Source organism: Salarias fasciatus, chromosome 2 (assembly GCF_902148845.1).
Source record: "Salarias fasciatus chromosome 2, fSalaFa1.1, whole genome shotgun sequence".
NCBI lineage: Eukaryota > Metazoa > Chordata > Actinopteri > Blenniiformes > Blenniidae > Salarias > Salarias fasciatus.
The window spans coordinates 14004503-14021611 of record NC_043746.1 but is presented as its reverse complement, the minus strand read 5'-3'; the positions used below and the strand labels follow the sequence as shown (position 1 = coordinate 14021611).

Sequence of the window (17109 nt, the reverse complement as noted above, 5' to 3'; positions counted from 1 at the left end):
ACTACTACTACTATCAATAATAATAATAATAATAATAATAATAATAATGATAATAATAATGATGATGATGATGATGATGATGATGATGATGATGATAATAATAATAATAATAATAATAATAATAATAAAAAAATAGTAATGATATATCAAATGAGAAATATTGAAACGATCTGCTACATTGAAGCATAGCTACATTAAACACAACACTGATCAGCAACTGATAATTTACAATTTTAGCATGAACATGTCAAAATGAGTTCCACAGCTATATCATTACGACTGATTTTAATTTTCAATTTCTTTGCTCACCTTACAATCAATATGTTTAAAACATGTGCAGTTTTATCATGAAGATTCTATAAAGCAAATTAGCTAATTTGAATAAGAGTACATGAGTTATTTTTGTATTATTATTACTGTTTGTAATCCACCCAAACGTAGTCAGAACAAAAAAAAAAAACTGTTAATAACACAGAAACAGGATCACAAAGTATGCCTACATCTCAGCATCCCGCAATGAAGCAAATATTTATAATCACTATTCAAAGTCAACTGTCAATAGCTTCAAACAGTGAGGAAATTCTTTCAGACACACACTAAAATAACTACTACACAACAACTTCAAAACCCAGAGGAAGCGCCATTATAAAATTTCTCTACAAGCTCTACACAACATTCAATCACACTTCTTGGCTTGTTCTGCAACTCTCCCCAGCTGTGATGGACTGAGGAGCTCTCCATAGTGCTGAATTCAAATGAAAGAAACACAAGGCTATTTTCCACATACTGAGAAGCATCAGTATGTGGACACAATTGTAAGATGTCATTACTGATCTAAAATTGAAACTGAAGAGATACATGGCAAGCACACATTTGATGTTTTATCAATCATGCTGATTTTAAAGGAGTGTGAATGAGAAAGACTTGTTATATACGACTTTGATTGTCACAGGCCTTCATGCAGAATTCAGTTTTTTGTGCTTTTCAAATGTTTTGCTGATACAAAACCATGAAAGATGTAGCCTGCAGCAAGACAGGATTAAAATAATAAATCTACAGAAATCGTGAGCATGAAGACAATGAGAACCAGCTGAGGTTTGAATTTTGAATATTTTGTAAGGACATTTTCCTCCTTCAAACAAGGGCATGCTTGAACAGGAAAACTTACAACAAAAGGGAAAAAGTGCCAAAAAGAGAGAGTATTGTCTTTCCAACACCACTCACCAATTCAAAGAAAATAAAATAATAAAAAAAAACCCACTAAACATAGTGACACACAAAACAAAGAACTGTGTTTATCCAAACCATTATGACTTTGAAACTAACCTCAACGGGAGAGTCAGGCTCATCCAGGATGCTCTTCTCACTCTGTATCCGCTGCATCGTCCCTGTTGAACTGGGGTCCATGATCAGCACGTTCTGACTACCAGCTCTGCCGAACTTACAGTCACTCTTCCTGGAGTCAGTCGTCCTGCACACCTCGTAGTTGTACACATGTTGGAGAGTCCCTGTCCCCAAAGTGTCTGAGTAACGTGGTGGATAATAAGGAATCACAGGCAGGTTGGACTGATACAGGATGCGGGACTGTCTCCATCTGTAGATTTTCACGGAGATAATCACCACCACACAGGTGATGAACAGGAAGGAAACTACAGCCAGAGCCAACACTAAGTAAAAAGTGAGATTGTCATTGTACTCCTTGTCGTGGATCAGGTCAGTGAACTCTGACAGCACTTCAGGGAAGCTGTCCGCCACCGCCACGTTCACAATGACTGTAGCTGAACGAGAGGGCTGTCCATTGTCTTCCACTATAACAGCCAGTCTTTGTTTAACAGCATCTTTATCATTAACTTGGCGGACAGTTCTGATTTCTCCATTCTGTAATCCCACTTCAAACAGCGCTCTGTCTGTGGCTTTCTGGAGTTTATATGAGAGCCAGGCATTCTGTCCAGAGTCCACATCAACAGCCACCACTTTGGTCACCAGATAGCCCACATCTGCTGAACGAGGCACCATCTCTGCCACCACAGAGCCACCAGTCTGCACTGGGTACAGGACCTGAGGGGGGTTGTCATTCTGGTCCTGGATCCGGATTTTCACTGTCACGTTGCTGCTGAGTGGAGGAGAGCCTCCATCCTGAGCTTTGACAAGGAACTGAAAATCTTTGATCTGCTCGTAGTCAAAAGAGCGCACTGCATGGATGACTCCACTGTCTGCACTGACGGACACATATGAGGAGACTGGTACTCCGTTAATAGACGAGTCCTCCAGTATGTAAGAAACACGGGCATTCTGGTTCCAGTCAGCATCTGTGGCTTTCACTGTAAATATAGAGAGGCCCGGGGTGTTGTTTTCAACCATGTAGGCTTCATATGAGCTCCTCTCAAAGACAGGTGCGTTATCGTTCACATCAGAGATCTGTAAGGTGAGAGTGACGCTGCTGGAAAGGGAGGGCACTCCCTCATCAGAGCAGGTCACTGTGATATTATACTCAGAAGCTGTCTCACGATCTAAATCACCGTTTGTTACTATAGTGAAGAAATTATTTGACGTGGAAGTGATTTTAAAATGATCCTTATCATCAAAAGTGCAGCCCACTTTTCCATTTTCGTTTGAATCGGGATCCTGGACTTTCATCATTGCTAAAACAGTTCCTTTTTTAACATCCTCAGATGTGGAAGATGACGCTGACACAATGTTAATTACTGGCGGGTTATCATTTGTGTCAAGCACCTCAATTACAACTTTGCATACATCCGAGTTCCCGCCTTCATCAGATGCTTGAACGTCGATCTCATAATTAGGGAATTTCTCATAATCAAGTTTCCCCATCAGCATGACCTCACCGGTTTCCTTATTTATGTCAAGTAATCCCGAGGTTCCTTTAGGTGCATTAGAAATGGAGTACCTTATGGAGCCATTGGGGCCTTCATCCGCATCGGACGCACTGACTGTGGTTAAGACAGCTCCTTTTGGTGCATCTTCTTTCACAGTGGTCTTATATTCCGTCAGAGAACAAACGGGCGAATTATCATTTGCATCCAACACGGTTACAATAATCTGAATAGTCCCAGAACGCTGCGGGCTGCCGCCATCCAAAGCAGTCAATACTAAAGTCACACGCTCCTGTTCCTCTCGGTCAAGTGCCCTTTTCAAAACCATTTCAACATTTCTACTGCTCCCTATTCGATACGGGTTTAAACTGAATAATTCGTTTGAACTCAGGGAATAGCCTTGCAAACCGTTGTTGCCCACATCTTCGTCAAGAGCTTTTTCTAAAACGAATTTTGACCCGATATATGTAATTTCACTGATATCAAACCTTATTTCACTGTTTTGAAATGCTGGTGCGTTGTCGTTAATGTCGGTAATCTCCACCGTGATGCTGTAAAATTGCATGGGATTCTCCAGAATGATTTGAAAGTCAAGAGCGCAGGGCGTCGTCTGTCCACAAAGCGCTTCTCTGTCTATCCGTTCTTTAACAATGAGGATTCCCTTCTCCTTATTCAGCTCGACGTATTCTTTATCTTCTTCTGTATAAATTCGAGCTTTTCCCGTTTTCAACCGCTTTATATCTAAACCTAAATCCTGCGCAATATTTCCGACCAAAGATCCTTTCACCATTTCTTCAGGAATAGAGTAGCTGACCTGAGCAGAAATGGAGCTCAGAGTCGCAACCGAGAGAAACAACAGTAAATCCACTGACTGTGCCATTGTTCTGTCAGATTTCCGAGAGCAAAAAGTACAATAGAATCCAAAGAGCAGCAATAATATCCGAATGGATAAACGACAGAAAATGAGACCAAGCACTTGAACTGTTAACAAAAAACAGTGTTTGTCCGCGTGTATTCATATCCCGGACCCGGTTCTAACTGTGCCTTTTAGGTATTTTTTTCTTCTCCGTCACATTTCAACATGATGGGGGAGGTACTGATAGAGTGAGGTGTAATCATTCTGCACACTGGTCAACAGCGTCCCTGTGAGGGAGATGTACAGAACTGCACACTGCAGAGACACAAAGGCTTTACCTTGTCAATGAGCTGATCACAATGTGTTCACAAGTTGGAAATCACTCATGCATTTCAAATGTGAAAAAATAAAAACTACAAGATGCAAAAATCACAAGGGGGAAAAATGAATGAGAATGCAAGCGGTTGAAGTATTTGCTTAACTGCATATACGCCAACCAGACCAGAATACGTGATCAAAAAAAAAATAAATTAAATAAAATAAATAAAAAAATAACAATAACCATTAAACACCACAATTAAAGTAATCCAGTTTGACTTATTATAGCAAAAAATATGACCAGGATGCTTGTGTTTTCACACAATTATTGAAAATTGCGTTCATTGAGATTAGTTGACCTCTAAAACACCATTACGTTATTCTATTAAAGATAGATTAGCTCAGATGAAATGATGGGTCAGTATTGACATTTTGGGAAGACAAAGATGAAGTACTGAATAATTCAATTCTGGACAATTAGTATCATTATTAGAATTGAACTGAACGTGTATGAGGACAAAACTGCTGCATGGGTTGTTGTTGTAATTGCATCCACCAAAAAACAAAAACAAAAAAACAAAAACAAAAACAAAGATATAACAAAAAAAAAAAAAAAAAAAGAAACTAGGTCATCTTTTCACACTTTGCCTCTTTCACTTTACCCAATAATGCCAGATCATATTAAAGTGTACTGCAAAGCCAAAAATTATACTGGAGGTATTCATTAAACTTTCAACGTGAAACTGAAGTTCAACAAAAAGACAGGAAGAACAATTTTTTTAAAACAACCCACCAGAACTAACCTCTATTGGAGAGTCCGGTGCATCCAGGATGCTCTTCTCACTCTGTATCCGCTGCATCGTCCCTGTTAAACTGGGGTCCATGATCAGAACATTCTGACTACCAGCTCTGTTGAACTTACAGTCACTCTTTCTGGAGTCTGTCGTCCTGCACACCTCGTAGTTGTACACATGTTGGAGAGTCCCTGTCCCCAAAGTGTCTGAGTAACGTGGAGGATAATATGGAATCACTGGCAGGTTGGACTGATACAGGATGCGGGACTGTCTCCATCTGTAGATTTTCACGGAGATAATCACCACCACACAGGTGATGAACAGGAAGGAAACTACAGCCAGAGCCAACACCAAGTAAAAAGTCAGGTTGTCATTGTACTCCTTGTCGTGGATCAGGTCAGTGAACTCTGACAGCACTTCAGGGAAGCTGTCCGCCACCGCCACGTTCACAATGACTGTAGCTGAACGAGAGGGCTGTCCGTTGTCCTCCACTATGACAGTCAGTCTTTGTTTGACTGCATCTTTATCATTGACTTGACGGATAGTTCTGATTTCTCCATTCTGTAATCCCACTTCAAACAGCGCTCTGTCGGAGGCTTTCTGGAGTTTATATGAGAGCCAGGCATTCTGTCCAGAGTCCACATCTACCGCCACCACTTTCGTCACCAGATAGCCCACATCTGCTGAACGAGGCACCATCTCAGCCACCACAGAGCCACCAGTCTGCACTGGGTACAGGACCTGAGGGGGGTTGTCATTCTGGTCCTGGATTATGACTTTAACTGTCACGTTGCTGCTGAGAGGAGGAGAGCCTCCATCCTGAGCTTTGATGGTTAATTCAAGCTGTTTGATTTGTTCATAATCAAAAGAGTGAAACGCAGTGATCACTCCTGTTTCAGAGTTCATGGACACAAAGGAAGACACTGGATGTCCACCGACCTGTGTGTCTTCTAGAAAGTATGAGATTCTTGCATTTTGGTTCCAGTCAGCATCTTGTGCACTTATACTAACTATTGACATCCCAGAGGGATTATTCTCAGTTACATATGCAGAATAATATGGCTGGGTGAAGACTGGAGCATTATCATTTACATCTGAAAGTTTCAGATTTAAAGTCTTTCTTGTGGAAAGTGGGGGTGAACCTGAGTCAGTTGCAGTAATTGTTATGTTGTACTCGGCTTTTGTTTCACGGTCAACAGCTACATCTGAAACCAAATTATAGTAATCAGTCAAGGATGATTGAATTTTAAACGGGAGATTGGAATCTACTGAACAAAATATCTGACCGTTTTTGTCAGAATCTGCGTCTTTAACATTAAAAACAGCTACAGTGGTGCCTGGAGAGATGTCTTCCGAAATCACACTCGAGAATGACATTATGTTAATAAGAGGAGCATTATCATTCACGTCAACAACTTCAACCACAACTTTAGTGGCATCACTTAGGCTACTCTGGTCCTTCGCAATAACTCTTATTTCATATTTTTTGTCTTTTTCAAAATCAATAATATCAACAACTGTAATTTTTCCAGAAACGCTGTCAATTTCGAATTTTCCTGCATTTTTTCCCTTGACATCGGACAAACTATATGTAACTACGCCATTTAAGCCAGCGTCGGCGTCGGAAGCATTAACTGTAGTTATATAGGTTCCAATGGGAGCATTTTCTGCCACTGTAGCTTTATACAAAGACTGATTAAATACAGGAGGGTTGTCATTAACATCAAGGACAGTGATCTCTATATTTACTGTACCAGAGCGTTGTGGAGTCCCTCCATCGACTGCTATCAGCTTTAAAGAAATGTGCGCGTTCAACTCTCTGTCCAGTTGCTTCTGTAAAATCATTACAGCAAAGCGAATTCCATCAGCGTTGGAATGTTGCTTCAAAACGAAATGATCATTAGGGGACAACACGTAATTTTGCAAGCCGTGAATCCCGGCATCGGCATCATAAGCGTTCTCTAAGTCAAAGTGAGATCCGATTGTAGCAGACTCGCTTATTTCTAAATTAATCGCTCTATTTTTGAAGGTCGGTGCGTGGTCGTTGACGTCTAAAATCTCCACTGTTATCCTGTGTAGTTCGATGGGATCCTCTAAAATGATTTCAAAGCTGAAGCTGCACGGTGTGACCTCCCCACAGAGCTCTTCTCGGTCTATCCTCTCGTTCACCATTAAAATCCCTTTGTCTGCATTCAGCTGGGTGTACTGGTTGTTTTCTCCGGTCACGATCCGGGCCCGACCAGAGCGGAGCCTTCTCAGATCCAAACCAAGGTCTTGTGCAACATTTCCGATCAGGGATCCTTTTTTCATCTCCTCCGGAATTGAATAACGGATTTGACCACTTATCACGAACATCGTTGAAGCGAGAATACACAGTTGCCATGTCACAGTCCATTTTCCACATCCTCGCTGCTGTATGCCCATGTCGTCAAGAGCTAAACACCGACTCGATCGTCAAATCAAAACAATCATTCACGTACAATATTCCAAGAAATACTGCAGATCAACCACGTCGCATTAATATCCGGAAAAAGAAGTCATTTGATCAAAAATGTGCATCCAAAGTGGATCTTCCTCAAACGCACGCATACACTCCCTCCTCTCTCTCTCTCTCTCCTCCGTAACAAACCATAAATCCAGCCTATGTCTGTTTCACTGACCAACAGCGTCTCTTAGAGCCCAAATAGAGGAATGAACCTTCCAGAGTGCAATAAAACATCAGCAGTAGTTTTCATGTGATCTACAGCATGACCCAACCCATAAAATCAACACTCAGTCTGAAATAAATGAAGAAATGTCAAAGCGTCATGAAAGTATAAATGAAAGTATAAATACATGTGTACACTAATGGCATATGAGGATATTTATAATACACTCCTAATATTTGAATGCTCAAATGTCAGGTAAAGAAACTTAATGTATTAACGAACAGATATGTTAGACAGAAATAATAAAATAAATATTGTTCAGACATATTCATGGGGGTGTGTCGGGAAGATTCTCAACATGACTCATACATTTAAAAAAACTACTGAAAAAATTAATTAATTCACGCATCACTCCGATTCGTCTTATAGTGTAATATTTGTCGAGAACATCAAAAAAGAAAATATATATAATTGTAGGTGTTGTGTATGGACTTTGAGAACATGAAAAAGGATAATATTTGGGGAGGCAACATTGTTACTGTCCATGGTGCTGAAAACGTGAGTCCAGACCAAAAATGCTTCGGATCAATTAATCCAAAAAATTATACAAATCTAAACACAAATTGAACCACTACGATGTCTCAAGGGGAGAAACGTTGTTGAACTAACCTCTAGAGGAGAGTCAGGTTCATCCAGGATGCTCTTCTCACTCTGTATCCGCTGCATCGTCCCTGTTGAACTGGGGTCCATGATCAGCACGTTCTGACTACCAGCTCTGCCGAACTTACAGTCACTCTTTCTGGAGTCAGTCGTCCTGCACACCTCGTAGTTGTACACATGTTGGAGAGTCCCTGTCCCCAAAGTGTCTGAGTAACGTGGAGGATAATATGGAATCACAGGCAGGTTGGACTGATACAGGATGCGGGACTGTCTCCATCTGTAGATTTTCACTGAGATAATCACCACCACACAGGTGATGAACAGGAAGGAAACCACAGCCAGAGCCAACACCAAGTAAAAAGTCAGGTTGTCATTGTACTCCTTGTCGTGGATCAGGTCAGTGAACTCTGACAGCACTTCAGGGAAGCTGTCCGCCACCGCCACGTTCACAATGACTGTAGCTGAACGAGAGGGCTGTCCGTTGTCCTCCACTATGACAGTCAGTCTTTGTTTGACTGCATCTTTATCATTTACTTGACGGATAGTTCTGATTTCTCCATTCTGTAATCCCACTTCAAACAGCGCTCTGTCTGTGGCTTTCTGGAGTTTATATGAAAGCCAGGCATTCTGTCCAGAGTCCACATCAACAGCCACCACTTTCGTCACCAGATAGCCCACATCTGCTGAACGAGGCACCAACTCAGCCACCACAGAGCCACCAGTCTGCACTGGGTACAGGACTTGAGGGGGGTTATCATTCTGGTCTTGAACGATAATTTTTATTACAGCCACAGAGCTCAGAGGAGGAGACCCAGCATCTCGAGCAGTTACATTAAATTCAAACCACTTGATCTGTTCATAATCAAATGACCTAATTGCATGAACAACACCAGTTTCTGCATTTATGGACACTAATGATGACACAGCTACACCATTAATTTCTTTTTCCCCAAGAAAGAATGAAATGCGAGCGTTTTGGCCCCAGTCTTGATCAGTGGCACTGAGAGTGAACACTGAAAGTCCAGGTGAGTTGTTTTCTGCTACAATTTCGGTATATTCTGATGTTTCAAACATGGGTGGACTGTCATTCACATCAGACACCTTTACATTGATTTTTTTACTGCTTGACAGAGGTGGTAAGCCCTGGTCTGATACAGTTATGGTCATGTTATACTCAGGAACGCTTTCTCTATCCAACAAGTCATCGGTCACTATCGTGTAATAACCTGTTAATGATGACTCGATTTTAAAAGGAATATCAGGGTTGATGGAACATTTTACAACACCATTCCCATCAGAGTCGTCATCATCTACATTAATAACAGCTATTGTGGTACCAGGAGGCGAATCTTCTGATATCGAGTTAGAAAATGACATAAGCTGTATTGTTGGGATGTTGTCATTCTCGTCAGTTAACTGAATAATTACTTTACACGTATCAGTGAACCCCCCGTGATCACTAGCCTGAACATTTAATGTATAAGTGTTAGACTTTTCAAAGTCTAGTTTACCTGCAACTTTAACCTCTCCACTTTTAACATTTATTTCAAACAGCTGCTTCGTTTCTTTGGACAAATGTGGTATGGAATACAGTACTTCAGCATTAATTCCCTCATCTGCATCCTTAGCACTAACTGTGGTGACAACCGTTCCTTCAGGAGAGTTTTCCTTCACCTCTGTCTTGTATACAGGGAGCTCGCACACTGGCGCATTATCGTTAGCGTCCAAAACAGTGATGCGAATACGGACGCTCCCTGATCTGTGCGGTTCACCACCATCCGTAGCTATTAAAACGAGTGACTGGGTCTCCTCTTTTTCTCGATCGAGTTGGTTTTGTAAAATCATTTCAATCGATCTGCTCCCATCCGGATGATTCTGTTCTTCCAATTTGAAATGATCAGAATTTTTGAGGGTGTATTTTTGAACATCATAAATACCAACATCGGGGTCCTCTGCACTCATCAAAGTAAAACGAGTTCCCGGGATTGCATTTTCTGCAATTTTCAGACCAATTTCATCCTTCGGGAACGATGGACTGTTATCGTTAACGTCCATTACTTCTACTGTCACACGATAAAGTTGGATAGGATTTTCTAAAATGACCTCGAAGCTGAAACTACAGGGCGTCGTCTTTCCGCACAGCTCCTCTCGGTCGATCCGCTCTTTAATAAAGAGTGTGCCTTTGTCTCGGTTCAGGTCGACATATTGTCGGCTTCCTTTTGTTATAATACGAGCTTTACCTGAAATGAGTCGCGCAACACCCATGCCTAAATCTCTCGCAATGCTTCCAACAATAGATCCCTCCGCCTGCTCCTCCGGGATGGAATACAGGGCCTGACCAGTCACCGAGCTCAGCTTCAGAAGACAAAGAATAAAAAGCGACGTTTGCCATCGGCCCCTGCCAGTAACGATCCACAAACGAGCCATTGGAAATCCAAAGGTGACGACGTTGTGCTCCTGTGATCGTTTAAAATCCTTATGGTGAAATGATACTGAATTAATAGCTTTCCCGGAAGGGAAAATGACGAATGGCAACAGCCACACTGTGAAAGCGACTGTCTGTGCTTTAAATTCGAATCGCTTTGGCGAGGTGGACCGCTGCTCAACCAACACGAACAGCCAGACATTCAGTGATGTATCAACAGCGGCACTCTGAGCCCATTCAGGGTAATGTGCATGTTGAAGAAGATATTTAATCGTTACAACTCAAATCCAAAAAAGTATACAGATATATGCATATATTGAAAATACTCAATGATAAGATATCATTCAGTTTCACACTGAGTATTAGTTGGCAATGTACGTTAATACTGTCAGACCAGAGTTTGCTAATTGTCCTTAGAAATAAAAGGAAACAATACTACTTCTTAACTATTACCATGAGCACTTTAGAGAGGAATAAGATGGGATGCATACGTAAACAATTCATGAACATACTCTTGAAAAAATCAACACTCATATTAGGCACACAAAAGTTGGCAAGAATTCTTGTTGTTAAATATGTTAACACCTTAGTATGGCATTCAGTAGTGTTGCCATTTGAACATTTAGAAATAAGTAAAGCAAAGCAATTAAGCATCAATAAAGAACACTTTAAACCACTGTATTTTTATTAATATTATTTTTTGCATTTTATATGCATACAGATGCCAAAAAGGATATTTAATATATGTTCATGTGTATTTTAATATGGATAAATACGTAGTGAATCTAACCAGTCTTGTGAGCAGAGCTTTATACTGGTACTTAATTTTTGAAAGTGTATAAGTTCTTAAAGGATGACAGCAAAACACTTTGAGATCAAATGGAGTTCATTAAGACAATAGCACCTTGAAAAGCAACACTGAGATGCAACTGAAATATTTGACTTATTATACTGGATAAGAAAAACACAAAGCAGGAAGAAATATAAAATAAGACACTACAAATAACACTAACCAAAGTTGACATGTGTGACAATTTGCCTGACATTTTTTTTTTCCACTTCAGTCTTGTCTGTCTCAGCTCCATTTAAACTCATGAGACATGGACATATCGGTTGCATGAATTTCAAGTCACTATTCTTGGAGTCAATCATCCTGCACACCTCATAATTGCGCACTTGTTGGAGAGTCCCTGTCCCCAAAGTGTCTGAATAACATAGACAATAATATGAAATCACAGGCAGGTTTGACTGATGCGGGATGCGGGATTGTCTCCATCTGTAGTTTTTCATTGATATAATAACCACCGCACAGGTGATGAACAAGAAGGAAACTACAGCCAGAGCCAACACCAAGGAAAAAGTCAGGTTGTCATTGTACTCCTTGTCGTGGATCAGGTCAGTGAACTCTGACAGCACTTCAGGGAAGCTGTCCGCCACCGCCACGTTCACGTTCACGTTCACGATGACTGTCACTGAATGACAGGGCTGTTCGTTGTCCTCCACTATGACAGTCAGTCTTTGTTTGACTGCATCTTTGCATAATTGAGTCAACATCAACAGCCACCGTTTAGTAACTAGATAGTCCACATCTGCTGAACGAGGCACCATCTCAGCCACTACAGAGCCACCAGTCTACACTGGGTACAGGACCTGAGGGGGGTTGTCATTCCAGATCACTATCATTTATATCTAAAATTTCAACGATGACACAATGAAGTTCGATTGGGTTTTCAAAACTTATTTCAGAGCTGAGGCTGCATGGTGTCAAGTCCCAACAAATCTGGCCTTATCTATTCTCTCACTCACGATGACAATCCCATTGTCTGACTTCAGCTCTTCCTACTGGAGGTTCTCTCCGCAGACATCACGGGCATGAGCCAAATGCAGTCTCCACACGTCAACACCTAAGTCTTGAGCAACATTCTCAATCAGAGACCCTCTTTTCATTTCCTCTGGGAAGGAATAATGAGTCTGACCGTCCACATTACTTCTCCAAAAAGAAAAACGATTAATCCCACTTCACACTGGAATAGACAAAACAATCACCATGCTATGTTTGCAGAGTAGAGCTGAGCAATGGATTCCATATCAAAAGAAGAAAAAAATCCCAAAAGACGTGCTGCCTTTTAAAGAAAGAAATAACATGCTTGAATACACCTTAAAATTGACTAGTGATGGTAACTTCAGGTTCATATATCCCAAATAAAACCGTGCTTCAAATCCTCCTAATACTAGTCTCCTCACTCATGAAGGACAAAATCTCAACTGTCAGTATAACCAGAAAGGGAAGAGGTGTTGTGAGCTCCTCGTTCCTTTTGTTAACCAACAAATCTTGAAATCACTGTTATGAGGAAATAACATTTGTAAATGTAAATATCATGGTATTACTTTCACCTCGATAGTTGCACTGTGTTGAAACAGATTTTAGAAAGCTGTTATTGAAAAGTTACGATAACAGTATACAGCAAACAGATGCAAACATTTGCAAAGTCAAAGGGGAGGAAGAAACTCCAGGAGAAGCTGCAAAAACAAGCAGCTTGCAAGATTTTGCTTAGAACCAATTGCAAGAAAGACTACAATGATCCAACAATCAATACATAATACAGACGTGTAAAATTGTAGTTGCTGATTGTTCTTTAAAACAGCACTGTATTCTGTGTTGTTTTGTTTTGATTTGATGTAGACCAGTGATCGTTTGACATTGTTCACTATTTAAAACAAAGTAGTTTCAGTTTTCCATATAAAAAACATCAGATGAAACACGGCAATGCAAAATGCTGTCCACGGTGCTGAAATGTATGTGAACAGGACCAAAAAGTGAAAACAACAAGACAAAGAAGACTACCCTACCAACCTCGACAGGAGAGTCAGGTTCATCCAGGATGCTCTTCTCACTCTGTATCCGCTGCATCGTCCCTGTTAAACTGGGGTCCATGATCAGCACGTTCTGACTACCAGCCCTGCCGAACTTACAGTCACTCTTTCTGGAGTCTGTCGTCCTGCACACCTCGTAGTTGTACACATGTTGGAGAGTCCCTGTCCCCAAAGTGTCTGAGTAACGTGGAGGATAATATGGAATCACAGGCAGGTTGGACTGATACAGGATGCGGGACTGTCTCCATCTGTAGATTTTCACTGAGATAATCACCACCACACAGGTGATGAACAGGAAGGAAACGACAGCCAGAGCCAACACCAAGTAAAACGTCAGGTTGTCATTGTACTCCTTGTCGTGGATCAGGTCAGTGAACTCTGACAGCACTTCAGGGAAGCTGTCCGCCACCGCCACGTTCACAATGACAGTGGCTGAACGAGAGGGCTGTCCGTTGTCCTCCACTATGACAGTCAGTCTTTGTTTGACTGCATCTTTATCATTGACTTGACGGATAGTTCTGATTTCTCCATTCTGTAATCCCACTTCAAACAGCGCTCTGTCTGTGGCTTTCTGGAGTTTATATGAGAGCCAGGCATTCTGTCCAGAGTCCACATCAACAGCCACCACTTTGGTCACCAGATATCCCACATCTGCTGAACGAGGCACCATCTCAGCCACCACAGAGCCACCAGTCTGCACTGGGTACAGGACCTGAGGGGGGTTGTCGTTCTGGTCCTGGATCAGGATTTTCACTGTCACGTTGCTGCTGAGTGGAGGAGAGCCTCCATCCTGAGCTCTGACAACAAACACAAGCTGTTTAATTTGTTCATAATCAAATGAGCGCACTGCATGAACAACTCCACTTTCGGCATTTACTGAAATATGTGAAGAAATAGGAGATCCAGCAACAGTAGTTTCTTCTAAAATGTAGGATATATGAGCGTTTTGGTTCTCATCGTGATCTTTAGCCCTGAGTGTGAGAATAGAAACACCTGGAGAATTATTTTCAGTGACAAATGCATTGTACATGCTCTGTAAAAACACAGGAGCATTGTCATTCACATCAGTGATCTTGAGATTAAATATTTTTTTGGCAGAAAGTGGTGGCATCCCTGTATCTGTGGCTACAACACTGATATTATACTCTGAAACATGTTCACGATCGAGTACAGTATCAGTTATTAAAGTGTAATAATTTCTCAAATTGGACTTGATCTTAAAAGGAGCATTTCCTTCAATTCTACAATTCACTTGTCCATTTTCACTTGAATCGATGTCTTTTACATTGATAATGCCAATCGTTGTCCCAGAGGGAGAGTCCTCGGACACAGGACTAGTGAACGACATGACGCTGATACTCGGGGCGTTGTCATTCACATCAGTCACTTCAATTATCACTTTGCTTGAATCTGTCAATCCTCCTTGATCTTTTCCTTCGATTATCAATTCGTATGTTTTATCTCGTTCAAAATCAATTGAACCTTTAGTTAAAATAGTCCCATATTTTTCATCAATTGTGAAAAAATCCCCGATACCACTGTTTAGATCTGAAAAAGAATATGTCACAATACTATTTGATCCGAAATCCGCGTCACTTGCATTTACCGTGGTGATATAAGTATCTCTCGGGGCATTTTCCATCACTGTGGCTTTGTACACCGATTGATTAAATACAGGTGCATTATCATTAGCATCGAGAACAGTGATGTCTATATTTACTGTACCAGATCGCTGCGGAGTTCCACCGTCCACCGCGACTAGTTTGAGAGACATATATGAATTTGTCTCCCTGTCTAATGGCTTCTGCAGCACCATCTCTGCATATTTCTTTCTGTCGGCATTTGAGTTTTGCTTGATAAGAAAATGATCATTCTCGGTTAAGAAATATTCTCTCAATCCATTAACGCCAACATCCGGATCGTCAGCTGTTGTCAGTGGAAAACGAGCTCCAGTGAGAGCAGATTCACTGATTTCAAACTTGAGATTGCTCTTTTTAAATGTTGGCGAATGGTCGTTTATATCCGTTACTTCAACTGTGATTTGATGGAGTTCCATAGGATTTTCTAAAATGACCTCAAAGCTGAAGCTGCAAGGCGTCGTGTCTCCACAAAGCTGCTCTCTGTCGATTCTCTCGTTCACCACTAAAATCCCTTTGTCTGCCTTCAGCTCGGTGTACTGGATGCTCTCTCCGGTCACGATGCGGGCCCGACCTGACCGGAGCCTCGTCAGATCCAAACCAAGGTCCTGCGCCATGTTTCCGATGACAGAGCCTTTTTTCATCTCCTCCGGGATTGAATATCGGATATGTCCATTCACCGAGTGACTGACACAAAAAAGGAAAAACAGGAGCTCCAAAACATGTCCGCAGTCAACGCGCAATTTTAAGGACAAAATGAGGGATCCTTTTCCAAAAGCCATGGCAAAAGAGAAAGAAAATAAATGGCAGGCTCAGTATCCGTGTGATTAAGAATCTTAATCTGCGGCGAGTATATCACCGCAGATGAAATATTTCCCGTTTTCAGATTACAATTCGAAATCGGCAAATTATATCCGTTAGTCTCTCCAGTCGCCGACAATATAACGCACGCTATCTCATCTTCTCTCTTACGCAGAGGAAAAGGAGGGACCTGTGCGGTGACATTTTAGATTGACCAACAGCGTCCCTTAGAGTTAACCATGTGTAATTTCAAGCAACATGAGGGTTTTTCTCCTAAAAATGGACTAGTAACATGTGACCAAAATTAGACACTTCAAATCCAAATTGCTCAGGAACAAAGCCAGACTTCACGAATTAAATATAATCAAATGACATGAGGAAACATCTCGCAGCACTTACTAAAAAATGCAAAAAGAATTATGGTTCGATTTCAACTTGTGGAATTGTTTAAAATCGTGTATTAAAAATGTTGACTGGAGACAACATCCAAGTGATGTTTTTGTTATCGGCTTTAATGTCTGTACAGACATTGAAGCTATTGAAGTTGAACTAAGACTGTGCAGACAATTCAGAATATGACAGAGTAATTAGATTGGTGTAGGAGCCATTTATTATTTCTTTAATTTGACCACTAAGGAGAGCCGGATGGCAGGGGAAGGTTAGGAGCGCACAGGTGATGAGCTGCAGGTGTGTGAATGGGTCAGCAAATAGTCTTCTGACCGTGAAGGATCAGTGTGTGGGATCATGTCATGCTCGGTGGATGGAAACTGTATGGATGAGTTTTCCGGAACCAGCTTTACATCTGTAATCAGTGATTATATGCACACATGGAAATGAATGGGTTGCTGCACCCAAACACTGAAAGTGAGTGGTATATTGACTCGCCAGGACACGCGTCCGAAACGGTTCTCCCTTTCCACCCTCACAACTAACTCAAGATGTATCAGCCCAGACTGGGAATGGGCTTACAAAAGAGGATGTATTAGAAAAAAATTACAAATAAATAAAAAACAAAAAGCAATGAATAAATGAATAAATAAACAAACATAAATAAATAAATAACAGGGATGCTGTGCACCAAATAGTGAGTGCAACACCAAAAAGCAGCATGACGACGTCACAGAAGCTATTAAACCAAAGAAAGATGCTCTCCATGGTGCTGAAAAACAGTCCTACAATACTCACGTTTTGGCAACAAACATCAAAGAATAGTTGCAGCAAAAATATTGTTGAACCAACCTCTAGAGGAGAGTCAGGTTCAT

At 41.2% G+C, this 17109-nt stretch overlaps 2 protein-coding genes across 11 annotated transcripts in view; both read right to left on the bottom strand.

Moving 5' to 3' along the window:
• Nucleotides 1-17109, bottom strand: part of LOC115397429 (protocadherin gamma-C5-like) — a 292251-nt gene that overhangs the window by 126352 nt on the left and 148790 nt on the right. The gene's annotated exons all lie outside the window — the stretch shown is intronic.
• On the bottom strand, nucleotides 8063-15828 carry LOC115404055 (protocadherin gamma-A1-like). Its single transcript, XM_030113197.1, has 2 exons — nucleotides 13390-15828; nucleotides 8063-8119 (listed from the first exon to the last, which is right to left on the bottom strand). Exons 1-2 carry the CDS (start codon nucleotides 15826-15828, stop codon nucleotides 8063-8065), a joined length of 2496 nt encoding a protein of 831 aa, XP_029969057.1.